Raw genomic sequence first — 17,072 nt, 5'->3', positions numbered from 1 at the left:
GGAAGAACATATTAACCAGTATAGTCTGTCAGACAAAATAAGAAATGTTTTTAAACTAGAAGATTATCTAATTTATGACAATTTTTCAAAACCAGATTAGTTCTCAAGAAAATTTATAGGATTATTCTTTAAAAGTAAAGGAAGATAACTGGAAGAAAACCAGCTAATCCTCTCAAGAAGTGATGAACTTACCTCAAAGAAGGACAAAAAAACAAACAACAAAAAGTACTTGTGGACAATGTCCTTACTTATTATTTGTTCACACATAAGCAGATTTCACAAGAGAACAGCACTGCACTTAATGAGAAAGCAATGAAAGTATATGTGATTTTTGTTAAGCATTTTATCACTAACTCAGGGAAGAAATACAAATATTTAGATTCTAGAGATAGAATCTAAATATAAACACTAAGTCAAATAAGAGTCCAGGCCACAAAGTAACTGGAAGTCTTTCAAAAATCACACATCCTTCCCAGATCTCTCAGAACCACCTAATTGAAAAGATTTTAATGATTATTTGAGCTCAATGATTTTCTGAAAAGAAAAAATGCTAAGGGCCAGAACTTTCCAAGTATACATTTCAAAATCATTGAAGATATCTCTGAAATGTAAATATTTGGGGATTAATAAAATTCAGGTCACAAAAGCACTGTCTTACTGTCTTCAAAAAGTTATCAGAGGATAAATAAATTGTGATATATTCAAACAATGGATTACAACTCAGGAAGCAAAAAGAATGAAGTACTGATACATGCAACAACATAGATGAATCTCAAAAAAATTAGGCTGAGCGAAAGAAGTCTTACATAAAAGTATACCCCGTATGATTTCATTTATATGATATTCTAGAACAGGCAAAACTGATCTATGGAATGAATGAATGAATGAATAAACAAAATCACAACAAGAGTTACCTCTAAGGCTAGGATAGAGATGGAGATTGACTGGGAAGGAATATGAGGGAATTTTCTGGGGTAATGGAAATGTTCTAAATTTTAACAAGAGTTGGGATTACACAGATGTATGCATTTGTCAAAACTCACCGATAATATACTTAAGATTTATGCAAAATTTATATAAATTTTACCTTAAAAAATAAACCTTAAGCAAATATTAATAATTCCAGTTATCGTATACCATGCTAAAGCATTTGGGGTGATGTGTATAAATATCTGCAGCTTATTTGGAAATGGACATAAAAATTAGATAATGGACAGATTATAATAAAGCAAATATAGCAAAACACTAACAACAGTAGAATCTAGGATATAAGTATGTTGAAGTTCTCTATTTAAATCTTTCAGATTTTCTGTATGTCTGAAAATTTCCATAATAAGATGTTGGGAAAGAAATAAAGATGACATTCAGAATTCAAAAGAAAATTAAAAATATAAAAAATTTAAAATATGTTCTGTAAAATATTAACAATTTTCCTTTTATATATTAACATTTTAATCTGTTTAATGTCAAAAGTGACCATCTTCTAAAGAGCAAACATTACAGGACAAAATATTTAAAAAAATTTTAAAGACATACCCGAATCTCTTGAAGATTGTGAAAATTATTTCCTACTCTGACTGAGATCTTGCTTGGAGTATAGCTTTCATCAGATTTGTAGTCCGCATAAATACATAATGTCTTCACTGTTGTTTTTCTTCTAAAAGCAATAAAGTAAAAACAACAAGCCTTTTATCATGTGGAAAGATTATATACAAAACACGTTACCTTCTGATTTTAAGTCATATAGTTTGCTAAAATGAGTATTTGAATCAATAATTTCCATGTTCTTTAATTTTAACAATGATGAAAATGAAGAACTTATGAAAAAATAGATACACATGTTATACTTTTACAGACATCTCTTACCTAGAACATGATCAAGAAACAGATGTAAGCAAAAAAGAAACAGTTTAGCCAAAATAGGTACCTTAGACTGCAAACAAGCATTAAGAGTTTTCAGTTCTCATTTGTATTTTAGACAAAGGAATTATTCTAACAAGCTTGTTTTTCTTTACTAGTTAGTAGTTAATTACTTAATTTCCTATGTTAATACTTGAAAATAGCTAAGTGAGAAACTAATTCTAGCAAAAAGAAAAATGTTTAAAAAAACAGAAACTATAATCTTATTACTTAATGCAAGAGATAAAATTCTACTGTTTTTAAAACATACATATCTTAGAAAAATAAGCCAAGACTACATAACAAAAATTAATCTCAGAAAACTGCAAGTGGCCAGAAAACATGAAAATATGTTCAATCTCTAATAATCAAAGAAAGAGAAATTAAAACATACATAGACATTAGTCTTTTATCATATTGGGAAATATGATAATAACTGATAATACCCAAATTTGATTAGAAAAAGTTACTTTCATATCCAGTTAGTAGGTACAAAGCCTTTGACTCACAAATTCAACTTCTAAGAATGCGTTAAAGGACAATAATAACACTACTCTAAAGCAGATGAAGAGAAATCGTTATTGTTCTGCAGTTAAATTACTGAAAAATTATAAACAACCTAAATGTCCATCTCAATACAGAATTAAACAGATTACAATATACCCAATTTAATGAAGTACTACACAACTATTTGAGATACACGTAGATATGTAGTTACAGTAGGGAAAAAAAGCAGATTACAAAACAGAATATAAAAAAGGATTGCATTTTGGGAAAAACAAAAAAACTTTTAAAGTCATATAAACCTACATATGTATAGAAAAAGGTCTAGATAGAATCATACAAAAATAGTAAAAGTGACTATTTTGATGTTGTGAAACTTATTTCTTTCTTTATGATTTCTATATTTTCTGATTAATGTTTCAAAATAAGCATGTATTATTGTGGTCATTAGGGGAAAAAAACAGACAATTTAAATATCAACCAAAAAACCATAAAGAAGTCTATTTAAACGTGCTTTAAAAGTTAAGATCTGATATAAACTGGCACTCACTTAATAACGAGCTCCTTGAACAGAAGTAGCCTGTGTCAAAAGTCAGTCTATAAAAACAGCAGGGGATCTATAGCTCTTAGTGAGGGGACCAAACTTCTATAGCTCAAGCTTTTCATCAGAAAGGAATGGGGAAAGTTAAGGACTTTTCCTCAAATAATAAAGACAGATCAAGATGTAAAACGCTAAATACTCAGGAATTGCTGACAGGATAAATACCATTACCAGGTTTTCAAAAGAGGCCAGCGGTATCAAACTGACATCCTTCTCTGTCTGCTGCGGAGACAGGAGGGGAAGGGCAAGAAAGAAGAGGAAATTTTGAAGGGCATACAAAAGATCTTTTCTCTGATGCACCAGCCATAAACAGGCAGTGAAAGGTCTTTCTTATCATGGAGAGATCAAAGATCATGAAGATTACCCTTAAGGATTTCTTTCTTTCTTTTTTTTTTTTAAACAAAAGCAGATCTAAAGGACCAAACCTTTTGCTTAGAATAATTTCATCTCTAAGTTATTAAATTCAGGATAACTTAGTCGCTGAACCTACAAGATAACCAGGGTTAGGTTAGAGAGGCAAAGAATAATAATAACACTAATGATTATAAACACAGCAGAAATAGCAAGTGAATAAGTGAATACTCTGTGTCTGGCCCAGAAGCAATGCTTTATATGTATTATCTCATTGACTCCTTAACCTTGTGATACAGGAACTATTATCACCTCTATTTACTGATTAAAAAAAAAAAAGTAACACTCAGGTTAATAACTGGCTTAAGGTCACAAAGCTAGTAGGTGGGCAGTGTTGTAGTTTACGCATGTATCTGCCTGCCTCATATGATCTTAACTACTATAACCTTCCTATTAATTAATCGTACTTAGCTTATCCAGCATTGTCATTAACACCATTTAACACTAACATGTAGATGTTTATAATTCTTTAAATTTGAGCTACATCATGGGTTCTTACCCTTGGGTCTATGTAGCCCCAGAAATCATATGTATAACTTATGCTATATATGTAGTTTCATTAGATTTGAGAAGGAAACTGTGACCTCCCATAAAGTTAAAACTGTTATTCCATAAAGCCTTTTAAAATTATTTATAAATTTTATCTCATGGTAAAATTTAAAAATAATATTGCTTAGAAAATCATGCTGCTTGTCCAGTGGCAATGCATGTGGGAAGGAAGCACATACATTGTGCTACAGGACTTGCCCTCCCACCATAAACAACTAGAATACCAGACAACACATATAGAACAATCGTCTGCAGACACTGAATGACAAGACGCAAAGGCCTGTAAGTCCTGAGAGAAAGGAAACGAATGAGGTGAGCCCTATGAATAACTGGGCTTTCTGACTGATGGCAATTTCTCAACTGCTATGCAGGCAGAGAAAAGCCTAAAAGAATCTTGCAGTCTCACTGAACTGAGGAAGGAGCTATACTGAGCAAAAACTCCAAAAATCTGCCTGGAGTCCCCTTGAGTCTTTGAACACCAATCTACACAGGCATAGATAGGGTGAAACTCCACAAAGACATGCAAAGAACAGTTGCTGGGGGAAGGACAATTACTGAGAAACAGTAAGCCAAACAATTCCCAGAGCTTTGCACAGAGTAAGCAAACATTAGAGTTCCCAATAACCGAAGTGGAGAATCCAAATAGCTCCTCAAATGTCTAGGACATTCATTTGAGATCCCAGAAGGATCAAGCCTTTGTATTCCATGAGGCTAATCTTGCCCAAGAGAAGTGATCTTAAAGAGTGGTCTGGGGGGCTTCCCTGGTGGCGCAGCGGTTGAGAGTCCGCCTGCCGATGCAGGCGACGCGGGTTCGTGCCCTGGTCCGGGAAGATCCCACATGCCGCGGAGCGGCTAGGCCCGTGAGCCATGGCTGCTGAGCCTGTGCGTCCGGAGCCTGTGCTCCGCAATGGAAGAGGCCACAACAGTTAGAGGCCCGCGTACCGCAAAAAAAAAAAAAAAAAAAAAAAAAGAGTGGTCTGGGGATCTATTGGGGATCTGTAGGGGATTTCAAGATCCTTTCAGGGCATCAACAAGGTCACAACTATTTTCCTAATAACACTAAGATGTTACTTGCCTTTTTCAGAATCATTCTTTTATGAGTATACAGTGGAGTTTTCCAGATGTGATCTGACACGGGATACTGTAAAAGATTTAATGAAGAAGCATATGTGTGACTCCAGCTGTCTCCTCTGAAGCCAGACACTAAAGAGATTCACAAAAAAAGTAAAACAATAACACTCTTCTCACTATTTTTTGTTTTGGAAGAGACAGTTATTTTTCATCTAAAAATGGTATTTATGTTAACATAATAATAGGTTAATTATTTAACTTTAGATGAATAAATAGATACTTTAAAATTCCTCAGCTATAATTTCCAATATGGTAAATACTGAGAGGATATAAAAAGTAGACAGAAGATCTTTGGAGACCTCAATAAAAGTTTAAAGTGGTACCGAAACCAAAAAAAAAACTGGAGGCTCGCTGCCCTTGAGCAGGGATCAGCAAACCACAGCTCAGAGGCCAAATGTGACCGACCACTTATTTTTGTAAAAAAAGTAATATTGAAGCAAAGCAACACCCACTCACTTACATACTGTCCATAGCTGCCTTTGCACTACAACAGCAAAGCTGAGCAGTTGCCACAGCTTAAAACATAGTTCGCGAGGCCTAAAATATTTACTATCTACCCCATTACAAAAAGTTTGCTGACTTCTACCCTAGAGTAAAAGGTACTCTAGACCACAGTAAAGGGGCTTAAAATGAAGCCTCAGAAAGATCAAGTTGATTCTTAAGAACTTACCTGCCTACCAGAACAAAGTCTAATCGTCTTTATAAAACAAAATCCAACACTCAACATGGTAAAATTTACTATATCTGGCATCTAATCAAAAATTACTGCAAAGAATCAGAAAAATATGACCCATAATGAGGAAAAATCAGTCAATTAAGACAGATGTAGAAAAGACTGAGATAATGGAATTAAAAAATAATAATTTAAAAAGAGAAAACATAAACATGTACCTATAGGTATATAACAAACTACCTCAAAACTTAGTGGCTTAAAAAAATAATCATTATTTTGTTTATGAATTTGGAATTCGGGCAGGGCCCAGAGGGGAAGGCTCCACACAGCACTGGGTGTGGCTATTTGACTTCAGAGGTGAAGGACCTGCTTCCAAGACAGCTCACTAACATGGTGGTAAGCTGGTGACACTTGTCAGCTGGGAGCCTAGCTGAGAGCTTGGGTTTTGATTCACTTTTTTTATGGGCTTCTCCATTTGATGTGTGTTTTCTCACAGCATGGTAGATGGGTATCAAGGGAGAGAATCACATAAACGAGAGAACAAGGCAGATTGCCTTTTATGATCAAGCCTTAGAAATAACAGTATCATAACATTCGTACTCTATTAGACAAGAAATCCACAAAGGCCTGACCAGTTTCAAGAGGGGAGACATAGATGTCTCTTGATTAACTAGTAGCAAAGCTGAAGAAGAGCATATGCAATAGGAAATACTAATGTGAACATACTGGAAAACATTGTCTCCCTTCCCTGGAAATCAGGGGGTGGAACTGAAAGTTCCAACCTGCTAATCACACGGCTGGTTCTCCCCACAACCAGCTCCCACCCTTGAGCGGAATCCAAAAGTCACCTTCCCTAAAGTGTTTTCAAGAGCCTGAAAGCAAGAAGTCAAATGTTACCCCATTGCTCTTAAAATTCAGGAAATTCCAAGGGTTTGGGGAGCTGTGAGCCAGGAGCTATGAACAAAGACCAAGTATATATGAGACATCTGAATAACCATGTATTCTTCTTATAAATCACAATATTGTAATAACTGAATATTAGTAACAACTTTGGGTCAATAAATTAGATAATTTTGATAAAATGGACAAGTTCTTTGAAAAAAACAAATTATCAAACTGATTCCATAAAACAGATAATCAACAAGGATCTACTATATAGCACAGGGAACTCTACTCAATATTCTGTAATAACCTATATGGGAAAAGAATCTGAAAAAGAATGGATATATATATATTTATAATTGTGTCACTTAGCTGTACACCTGAAACTAACACAACATTGTAAATCAACTATACCCCAATATAAAATAAAAACTAAATTAAAAAAATAAAAAATAAAAAAATCTGCTGACAACTGAGGCATAAAAAAACTATATTTTTCTGGGGGAGAAATGTCTCAATGAACATGGGAGAAAAATTGGTAATTAAAGAGAAAATCTGTGCTATGGCAAAAAAAAAACTGATTCAAGAATAGAAAATCAATTAAAGAAATAAGATGTTGTATGTTTAATTAAAAAACCCAACAACTTCACATAAAAAAAACTCTGGGAACAGATAGCTTCAATGGTGAATTTTATCAAATATCTAAGCAAGAAATAATAGTGATTCTATATGAATCCTTTTAGACTAAAAAAAAAAAAACAATAGAAAAGATGAATGAAACTAAAAACTGGTTCTTTGAAAAGATAAACAAAATTGATAAACCTTTAGCCAGACTCATCAAGAAAAAAAGGGAGAGGGCCCAAATCAATAAAATCAGAAATGAAAAAGGAAAAGTTACAACTGACACCACAAAATACAAGGAATCATAAGAGACTACTACTACAAGCAACTATACACCAATAAAATGGACAACCTAGAAGAAATGAACAAATTCTTAGAAAGGTACAATCTCCCAAGACTGAACCAAAAAGAAATAGAAAATATGAACAGACCAATTACCAGTACTGAAATTGAATCAGTAACTTAAAAACTCCCAACAAGCAAAAGTCTAGGACCAGATGGCTGCACAGGTGAATGCTACCAAACATCTGGAGAAGAGTTAACACTTACCTTTCTGAAACTATTCCAAAAAACTGCAGAGGAAGGAATACTTCCAAACTCATTCTATGAGGACACCATCACTCTGATACCAAAACTGGACAAAGATACCACAATAAAGGAAAATTACAGGCCAATATCACTGATGAACATAGATGCCAAAATCCTCAACAAAATACTAGCAAAGAGAATCCAACAATACATTAAAAGGATCATACACGATGATCAAGTGGGATTTATCTCAGGGATGCAAGGATTTTTCAATATCCACAAATTAATGTAATATACCACATTAACAAATTGAACAATAAAAACCATACGATCATCTTAATAGTTGAAAAAAAGCTTTTGATAAAATTCAACAAACATTTATGTTAAAAACTCTTCAGAAAGTGGGCACAGAGGGAACATACCTCAATGTAATAAAGGCCATATATGATAAACCCACAGCTAACATACTCAATGGTAAAAAGCTAAAAGCTTTTAAGATCAGCTTTTAAGATCAGCTAAAAGCTTTTAAGATCAGGAACAAGACAAGGATGCCCACTCTCACCACCTTTATTCAACATAGTTTTGGAAGTCCTGGCCACAGCAATCAGAGAAGAAAAAGAAATAAAAGGAAAACAAATTGGAAAAGAAGAAGTAAAATTGTCACTGTTTGCAGATGACATGATACTATATATAGAAAATCCCAAAGACATTACCAGAAAACTACTAGGGCTAATCAATGAATTCAGTAAAGTTGCTGGATACCAAATTAATACACAGAAATCTCTTGCATTCCTATACACTAACAACAAAAGATCAGAAAGAGAAATTAAGGAAACAATTCCATTTACCATCGCATTAAAAAGAATAAAATACCTAGGAATAAACCTACCTAAGGAGGCAAAAGACCTATACTCCAAAAACTATAAGATGCTAATGAAAGAAACTGAAGACAACATAAACAGATGGAAAGATATCTTGGATTATAAGAATCAATATTGTTAAAATTACCATACTACCCAAGGCAATTTACAGATTCAGTGCAATCCCTATCAAATTACCAATGGCATTTTTTACAGAACTAGAACAAAAAATTTTAAAACTTGCATGGAAACACAAAAGACCCCGAATAGACAAAACAATCTTGAGAAAGAAGAATGGAGCTGGAGGAATCACACTCTCTGACTTCAGACTATACTACAAAGCTATAGTCATCAAAATAGCATGGTACTGGCACAAAAATAGACATATAGATCAATGGAACAGGATAGAAAGCCCAGAAATAAACCTATGCACTTATGGTCAATTAATCTGCGACAAAGGAGGCAAGAATATACAATGGAGAAAAGATAAGTGGTGCTGGGAAAACTGGACAGTTACATGTAAAAGAATGAAACTAGACTATTCTCTAACAACATATACAAAAGTAAACTCAAAATGGATTAAAGACTTAAATGTAAGACCAGATACTGTACAACTCTTAGAGGAAAACATAGGCAGAACACTCTTTGACATACATCGCAGCAAGATTTTTTTGGATCCATCTCCTCAAGTAATGGAAATAAAAACAAAAATAAACAAAAGGGACCTAATTAAACTTAAAAGCTTTTGCACAGCAAAGGAAACCATGTACAAAATGAAAATACAACCTACAGACTGGGAGAAAACATTTGCAAATGATGCTACCAACAAGGGATTAACTTCCAAAATACAAACAGTTCATATGGCTTAATAACAGAAAAACAAGAACCCAATCAAAAAATGAGCATAAGACCTAAACAGATATTTCTCCAAAGAAGACACACAGATGCCCAACAGGCACATGAAAAGATCCTCAATATTGCTAATTATTAGAGAAACGCAAATCAAAACTACAATAAGGTATCACGTTATACCAGTTGGAATGGCCATCATTAGAAAAATCTACAAATAATAAATGCTGGAGAGGGTGTGTAGAAAAAGGAACCCTCCTACACAGTTGGTGGGAATGTATATTGGTGCTGCCACTATGGAGAACAGTACAGAGGTTCCTTAAAAAGCTAAAAATAGAGTTACCATATGATCCAGCAATCCCACTTCTGGGCATATATCTGGAGAAAACTGTAATTCAAAAAGATACATTCATCCCAATGTTCACTACAGCACTATTTACAATAGCCAAGACATGGAAGCCACCTAAATATCTAAAGACAGATGAATGGATAAAGAAGATGTGGTATATATACACAATGGAAAATTAGTCAGCCATAAAGAAGAATGAAATAATGCCATTTGCAGCAACATGGATAGACCTAGAGATTATTGTATCAAGGGAAGTAAGTCAGACAAAGATCATATGATATCACTTATATGTGGAATCTTAAAAATGGTATAAATGAACTTATTTACAAAACAAATAGACTTACCGACATAGAAAACAAACTTACGGTTACCAGAGGGGATACTGGGGTTGGGGGGGAGGGGAGGGAAGATATATTAGGAGTTTGGGATCAACATATATACACTACTATGTATAAAATAGATAAACAAGGGCCTACAGTATAGCACAGAGTGTATTCAATGTCTTGTAATAACCTATAATGGAAAAGAATCTGAAAAAGAATATATATATATATATGTAAAACCGAATAACCTTGCTGTACACCTGAAGCTAACACAACATTGTAAATTAACTATACTTCAATTTTTAAAAAATGGTTTAAAAAAAAGAAAAAGAAAAATAGAGGCAGAAACACTTCCCAACTCATTTTATCAGGCCAATATTACCCAGTAATAAAATCAGACTAAGATATTACAATAAATGAAAATGATAAACTAATATCCCTCAAGAATATAAACATAAAATTTTTCAACAAAATATTAGTAACTCAAAACCAGTAACTTATAAAAAAGGATTTAAAAACTAAACAAGGATATATGACAACAAAGGCATAAAAAATAGACAAAATGAGTTCATCAAAATTAAGCACTTTTATAAAAAGGCAATCTACAGAATGGGAGAAAATATTTGGAAATCATGTATCTGATAAGGGACTAATATCCAAAATACATATAGGACTCCTAAAAATCAACAAAAAACCAAAACACCCAATTCAAAAATGGGCAAAGGACTTAGCCATTTCTCCAAAAAAGATATCAAATGGCCAATAAGCACATGAAAAGAGGCTCAACATCACTAATCGTTAGAGAAATGCAAATCAAAACCATGAGATACCACTTCACACCCATTACAATGGCTATTATCAAAAAATAGAAAACAAGTGTTGGTATGGATGTGGAAAAATCAGAACTCTTGTATATTGCTGTTCAGGATGTAAAATGGTGCAGCTGCTGTGGAAAACAGTATGGTGGTATTTCGAAAAATTAAACATAGAATCACCATTTGATCCAGCAATTCTACTTCTGGGTATATGTGCAAAAGAACTGAAAGCCAGGACTCAAATAGATATTTGTCCATCATGTTCATAGCAGCATTAGTCACAATAGCCATAAGATGGAAACAATCCAAATGTCCATTGATAATAAACAAAATGTGCTATATACATACAATGGAATATTATTCAGAAGGAATGAAATTCTGATATATGCTACAACATGGCTGGACCATGAAAACATTATGCTAAGTTAAGCGAGAAACAAAAGGACAAATATTTTATGATTCAACTTATATGAGACACCTAGAGCAAGTTACAAGAGATTTATCTAAATCTCTGCTTCTAAGACTACAAAATAAAGATAAAAATAGCTGTAAAGGCTAAAGGAAATAAATAGGGAAGGCATTTAGCAAAATATCTGGTATTTAAAGTCTTTAAAAAAATATTAGCTGTTACCTTCATTTCTGGTGTATACATATTTAATACCCTAGGACAGGAATTGGCATACTACAGCCGACTGGCTGAAACCTGCCCACCACCTACATTTGTAAGATAAAGTTTAATTAGAACAGCTAAATTCAGTCATCATGCATTGCCTACAGCTGCTTTCATGCTATAATGACATTAATGAGTAGCTGCAACACAGACCAGCTAGCACACAAGGCCTAAAATATTTGCTATTGGGCTTTTTCATAAGAAATGTGCTGATCTATATCCTAGGACAATAAAAACAAACCAGAAATACAATGCTACAGAATGTTAAAATAGATGGTGTAAATGGAGCAAGATAAGCAAGTTAACTGGTTTCCATCTGTCAATAAATTCAAAGCAAATGACAAACATATGGCGGTTTTCCATTTCCCCCCAAAAGTAAGCATTTCAAAACTGAAAGTGTCCTTAGAAGTAATAAGTTAGAATAAATTTTTTATCATCACTCCTGGTGTACTTAACGCAATGCATTAAGGCATTGCATTGGGTCATAAGCAAAGCATACTTTTCTGAAATAAATGATATTGAAAAGTATATATGAGAAATATCTACATAAAAGGAACTGCGTAAAGTACCACAAAGAATTCATAAAGGAAACAACAAGGTCCTACTGTATAGCACAGAGAACTATATTCAATATCCTATGATAAACCATAATGGAAAAGAATATTTAAAAAAAAGAATGTATATATATGTATAACTGAATCACTTTGCTGTCCAACAGAAATTAACATAACATTGTAAATCAAGTATACTTCAATAAAAAATGTTGATTAAAAAAAGAATTCATAAAGGATAAGACAATAAACTTAAAACATAATCTAGTTGAGTCAAAAAGTAATCTCTAAGGCTTATAAAAAGCAGAGTTAAGTGCATTTCAATATAATTTCTATATTTCTTTAAATTTTATGTAAATAAAATCAATTTCTTTGTCTACTTATAACCTATATAAATTGAAAAATTCAAAAATATATTACCTGAATTGGATGTTCACTAAATGAGGCTGGGAGCCATCTGACTGCCAATAAGTTTCTAGATTGTCATCTCGTAATTGATCCACTCCAAATCCTGAAAGCACCACGAGTGACAATAAATTCTCATGATAAAGAAAGAGCCATATATTCAAAATACAAAATTACCACATATATTTGTCCAGAAAGTTTGATAAAGAGGATAGTGAGTACTGTGAAATTTAAATTAACCAAAACTCTTCAATCCTCTTAACCAGACCTCACTTCTCAGAAGCATAAAAAATTAATAAACAGAAATCTCAATTAAACAGATTTGGGAGACCAGAAGGGGAAGTTCTCACACCCTGTGACCATAACGGAGCCCAAGAAGAAGAAGAAAGTCTCCTTTCTTGGCAAGGACTCAGCCAATGAAAAGCCACCGCCTCTCTGTTTACTATAGCCTTCCCAACTTCCTTTTCCTCTCTGTAAAAGTGTGCTACTTCACTTCAGTGTGGAAACTTGCACTTGGCTTGCCATGGTTGCAGACTCTGAATTGCAATTCTCTGCTGATCCTAAGTAAACCCATCTTTGCTGGAGCAATATCTGGCAGACTATTTATTTCAGATCAACATGTTGGTGGCCTCTACGGGGACGAGAAAAGACCCCCAATGGTTCCAAGGCTGGCAAGCAAACAGGTGCAGTACCCACCATTGAACCCACTGTCACTCACTGCTTTCTCACTGACCCTGGAGTTTGAAAGTCTTTCTCTTGGATCTCAGCACACGCCCTCTTTGCATTTGAAGCTCTCCAGGCTTTACTCGGGATCTATTTTAAGGTTTCATCTCTTTGGTTAAGGCTTTGTTTTGTATATGAGTACTCATTTGGCAGGTCAGTCTAATTTTGAGATCAGACTGTTTCAACCAAATCTGACTGAAAACACCTTTGGCCCATTCATTCGGCAACAGGGGCTGTTTCTCTGAAACTGTTCCAGTTTTCTTCATCCTCCTCCTTTGGAAGGGGCTGTCCTATGGAAATTGGCTGTAATAAAAGTCTTTGGCCTGGCTCCTTCTAAAACCAAGCTGTCTTCTTCGAACTGGCTGGGATTAGCCTGCAAGCTGTTTGAATTGAGCAGTTTGTGCTGTAAGCTGTTTGGAAATCGTTCTTTTACTCCAGAGAAAAACTGAGAAATGAGATCCTAGTTATCTAAACATTTTGAGGGTACCCACCCCCTAGGAGGACTCCAGATGATTTTGTTTAAAAGCCAAGGTCCTTCCTCAGGCACATTTCTAACTAAATGGACCAACTTGACCAAAAGCAATGTAGAATAGAAATGGCTATTACAAAGAACTTTTGAAATCCCTAACTTAATTTCCTTAGCACTGAAATGGACTACAATAGCTCAAAAATTTCCAGAACTGAGTGCAATGCTTAGTTTGATTGGTATTTTGAAGCTTCTCAACATTATCAGGGGTCTAAAATTGCCTCTCTGCAAAATAAAATTTTAAGATTAACTGAGGCGAACAAATGATTAAAGAAAGATACAATGGCTCCTGGAGCCTCAGGCTCTATCTTCCTTGGCTGTCTGAGGCGCCACCTCAGGCATCGTCTTCTCTCCCTCCCTCAGCTGCTGGTGGCCAGACTCCACCTCTGGCTCCCTCTTCCTCCTTCCCTTCTGTGCTGCCTACACCTGCTCTATTCCTTCAATTCCTCCATACTAATTCTCTCACTAACCTTCCCCTTTTCTCTTAAACTTTCCCAACTCCCTTTTCCTCTGAACTTGTCAGAACCTGCCCCTTTAATATTAAGCCTTCAAAGGATCCAGAGGCTAGACCCTTAATTTCGTATTTCCCTGGACCAAAGCTGAACCGCAAGCCATATTCAAAATTTTCCCAAAGTAACTGAAGATCCTCACATATTTGCTGAGGAATTTAATACAGTCATTAAAACTTATCAACCTGGTTTCTCTGACTCCTATCAACTAGTTCATAGCTTTTTGGTGACGGCCAGGCCCAGCAACTGAAAACTGCTAATTGGAAAAATCCTGAATGTTCTCTAGAATTACAACTGGGAGACCAGTCCACCAACTTATTATCATATGACCAGGCTTGAACAATCGCTAGGCAACTTCATCGAGCAATTCCTGAGGCTTTTCCAAAGTCTGTTGATTGGAACAAAATTCAGACTTGCAGACAAAAGTCTGAGGAACCTGTTTATGATTACTACAATCAACTTCTAATTGTTTTTGAAGAAAATTCTGGTCTTCCTTCAGATATTGATTCCACCCAGGTCGTTTTTAACTATGTTTATTAATAGGCTGAACTGGGACCCTTCCTGTCTAATAAAAAGGACCAGGATGGAATGGGAAACTATGTTCACTCCAGATTTAGTTAATCTGGTAAACCAGTTCTCTGGCATTTTAGATGAGTCACCTCAAAGGAAGACCGCCTAAATTCTTAATTTTCAATTCCAGCAAATGAAGACTCCTAAACAGAACCAAAACCCTCCTAGTTTCTACTATTATTGCGAAGAGTCAGGACATTGGAAAAAACACTGTTACAAATTTAAGCGTTTCAGGTGCCTTCAGCCCTCTAACCAGCCTCTCCAACGTCCTCCCAATTCTCAATGACAGGGCTCTGAGGAACTATAGGGCTCTTCCCAATGCTCTCAATCAGTTTGGAGAAACATTTCTCTAGACTGGGAAGGAATCTCTTCCAGTCCTGACACTGAAGCCACACTCTAAACCCCACTACTATAAAACAGCCCCCGCCCCAGAGAACTAAAACAATTCAAATAGTGGGACTCTCTAATGATCCTCAAGAGGTTCCTGTTTCTGAACTCGTTCCCTTTTGTTTAGGTCCTTTGAGAGTTGGACACTTTTCTTTCCCCTCAGTTCATCCATCCTTATTCATTTATTAGGTCGAAACTTCTTAGAGAATTATCATGCCAGAATTTCTCCCAAAAGGGGAAAATAATTTTAGAAACTGATGGTAGTCATCAGAATAAACAACCAGGTGAACTAAATGACCCTCTGACATCTTTTATTTGTTCCATCTTTGATGGTAGTAGAGCAGATTCCAGAAACACTGATCATTTGTCCCTATTATCAGCTACCACCCTCCTTATGGGCAAAATCTCCAACTGACGTTAACAAAATTCACAGCACACCTCCCATCAAGATTCAAACAGACCCCTCAAAACCTCTTCCAGGAATTAATCAATACCTTATAAGTAAGAAAGTCTTTCAAGCCATAAAGCCCATAATGTAAGATTACAAGGCTCAAGGCCTCATTATCCCTTTTACTAGTCCCTGTAACTCTCCCATTTTACTGGTGAGAAAACCTAAGGGTGGACCTACCAGCAATAAACAACATTGTTATTTATCCCTGGACACCCTGTTGTTCCTAACCCTCACATGTTACTAATGCCCATTGCTACCATGAGTAAATTCTTAACTGTAATTGATTTATGCAGTGCATTCTTTAGTATTCCAGTTGAAGCCCACACCTTTTTGCCTTCGCTTGGAAAGAAATACAATTCACCTAGATAGTAATGCCTCAGGGTTTTACTGAGAGTCCTGTTTTCTCACAAATGCTAAAAGCTGATCTGGACGACATAAAACTCCCTAGGGGTTCTACTTTGTGGCAATATGTGAATGATTTGCTTCTTTGTTCTCCTTCTAGAGCTTCCTCACAGGAAAATGGCATCCACCTGCTAAAGCTTTCAGCCTTAATGGGACGTAAGATTGCCAAAGAAAAATTGCAGTTGGCCCAAATTCAGGTTTGATATTTAGGACATCTGAAATCAGAACAAGGGCTACACCTAGATCCCAATAGATTTCATGGTGTCCTAAGTTTCCCAAAACCCTTAAGTGCCAACTGCAAGGTTTTCTCGGGCTAGCTGGTTATTGCTGAAATTGGACTCCAAATTTCTCTTTTATGGCCAAAGCCTCTATATGTTTTACTTAATGATAACAGCCCTGACCCAATTTTATGAGAAGAACAGGAGGACACAGCCATCAAGGCCTTAAAGGAGAGTTTGATAAGCCCACCTGCCTTTGGGCATCCCAATTATCAGATTCCTGTTTTCCTTTTTGTATATGAAAAGGGGAAGAGAATGTCCTTGAGTTACTCACCCAAAAACATGGGGCCCACCATTGACCCATAGGGTATTATAGCCAGCAACTGGACCCTGTGACATAGGGATACCCCCCTTGCCTTAGAACCAGTACAGCCACTGCCCTTTTAGTTAAGGTCACCAAGAAAATGACTGTGGAATCCCCTTTAATCATTTTTGTACCTCATGAAGTAGAAGCTCTCCTGAATTCTCATCACACTCAACATTTCTCAGTCAGCTGCCTTACCTCCTATGAAGGCCTTTGTTAATTGTTCTTCACACTACTCTTTTACACTGTAAAAGCCTGAATCCACCTCCTCTTTGCTCCTCAGCAAATTTATCTGGAAATC

At 35.3% G+C, this 17,072-nt stretch overlaps 1 protein-coding gene across 2 annotated transcripts in view; it reads right to left on the bottom strand.

The window, feature by feature from the left end:
• ANAPC10 (anaphase promoting complex subunit 10) overlaps positions 1-17,072 on the bottom strand; it is a 75,415-nt gene that overhangs the window by 43,714 nt on the left and 14,629 nt on the right. For both annotated transcript variants that reach the window (XM_079921139.1, XM_079921140.1), the window contains exons 3-4: positions 12,637-12,727; positions 1,537-1,657 (exon numbers count right to left, since the gene is read on the bottom strand). In XM_079921139.1, the coding sequence (XP_079777265.1) occupies positions 1,537-1,657; positions 12,637-12,727 (212 nt within the window). The remainder of the gene's footprint in view (positions 1-1,536; positions 1,658-12,636; positions 12,728-17,072) is intronic.

This window comes from Stenella coeruleoalba, assembly GCF_951394435.1.
Source record: "Stenella coeruleoalba genome assembly, chromosome: 4".
Taxonomy (NCBI): Eukaryota; Metazoa; Chordata; class Mammalia; order Artiodactyla; family Delphinidae; genus Stenella; species Stenella coeruleoalba.
This window is presented reverse-complemented; position numbering and strand designations above follow the sequence as displayed.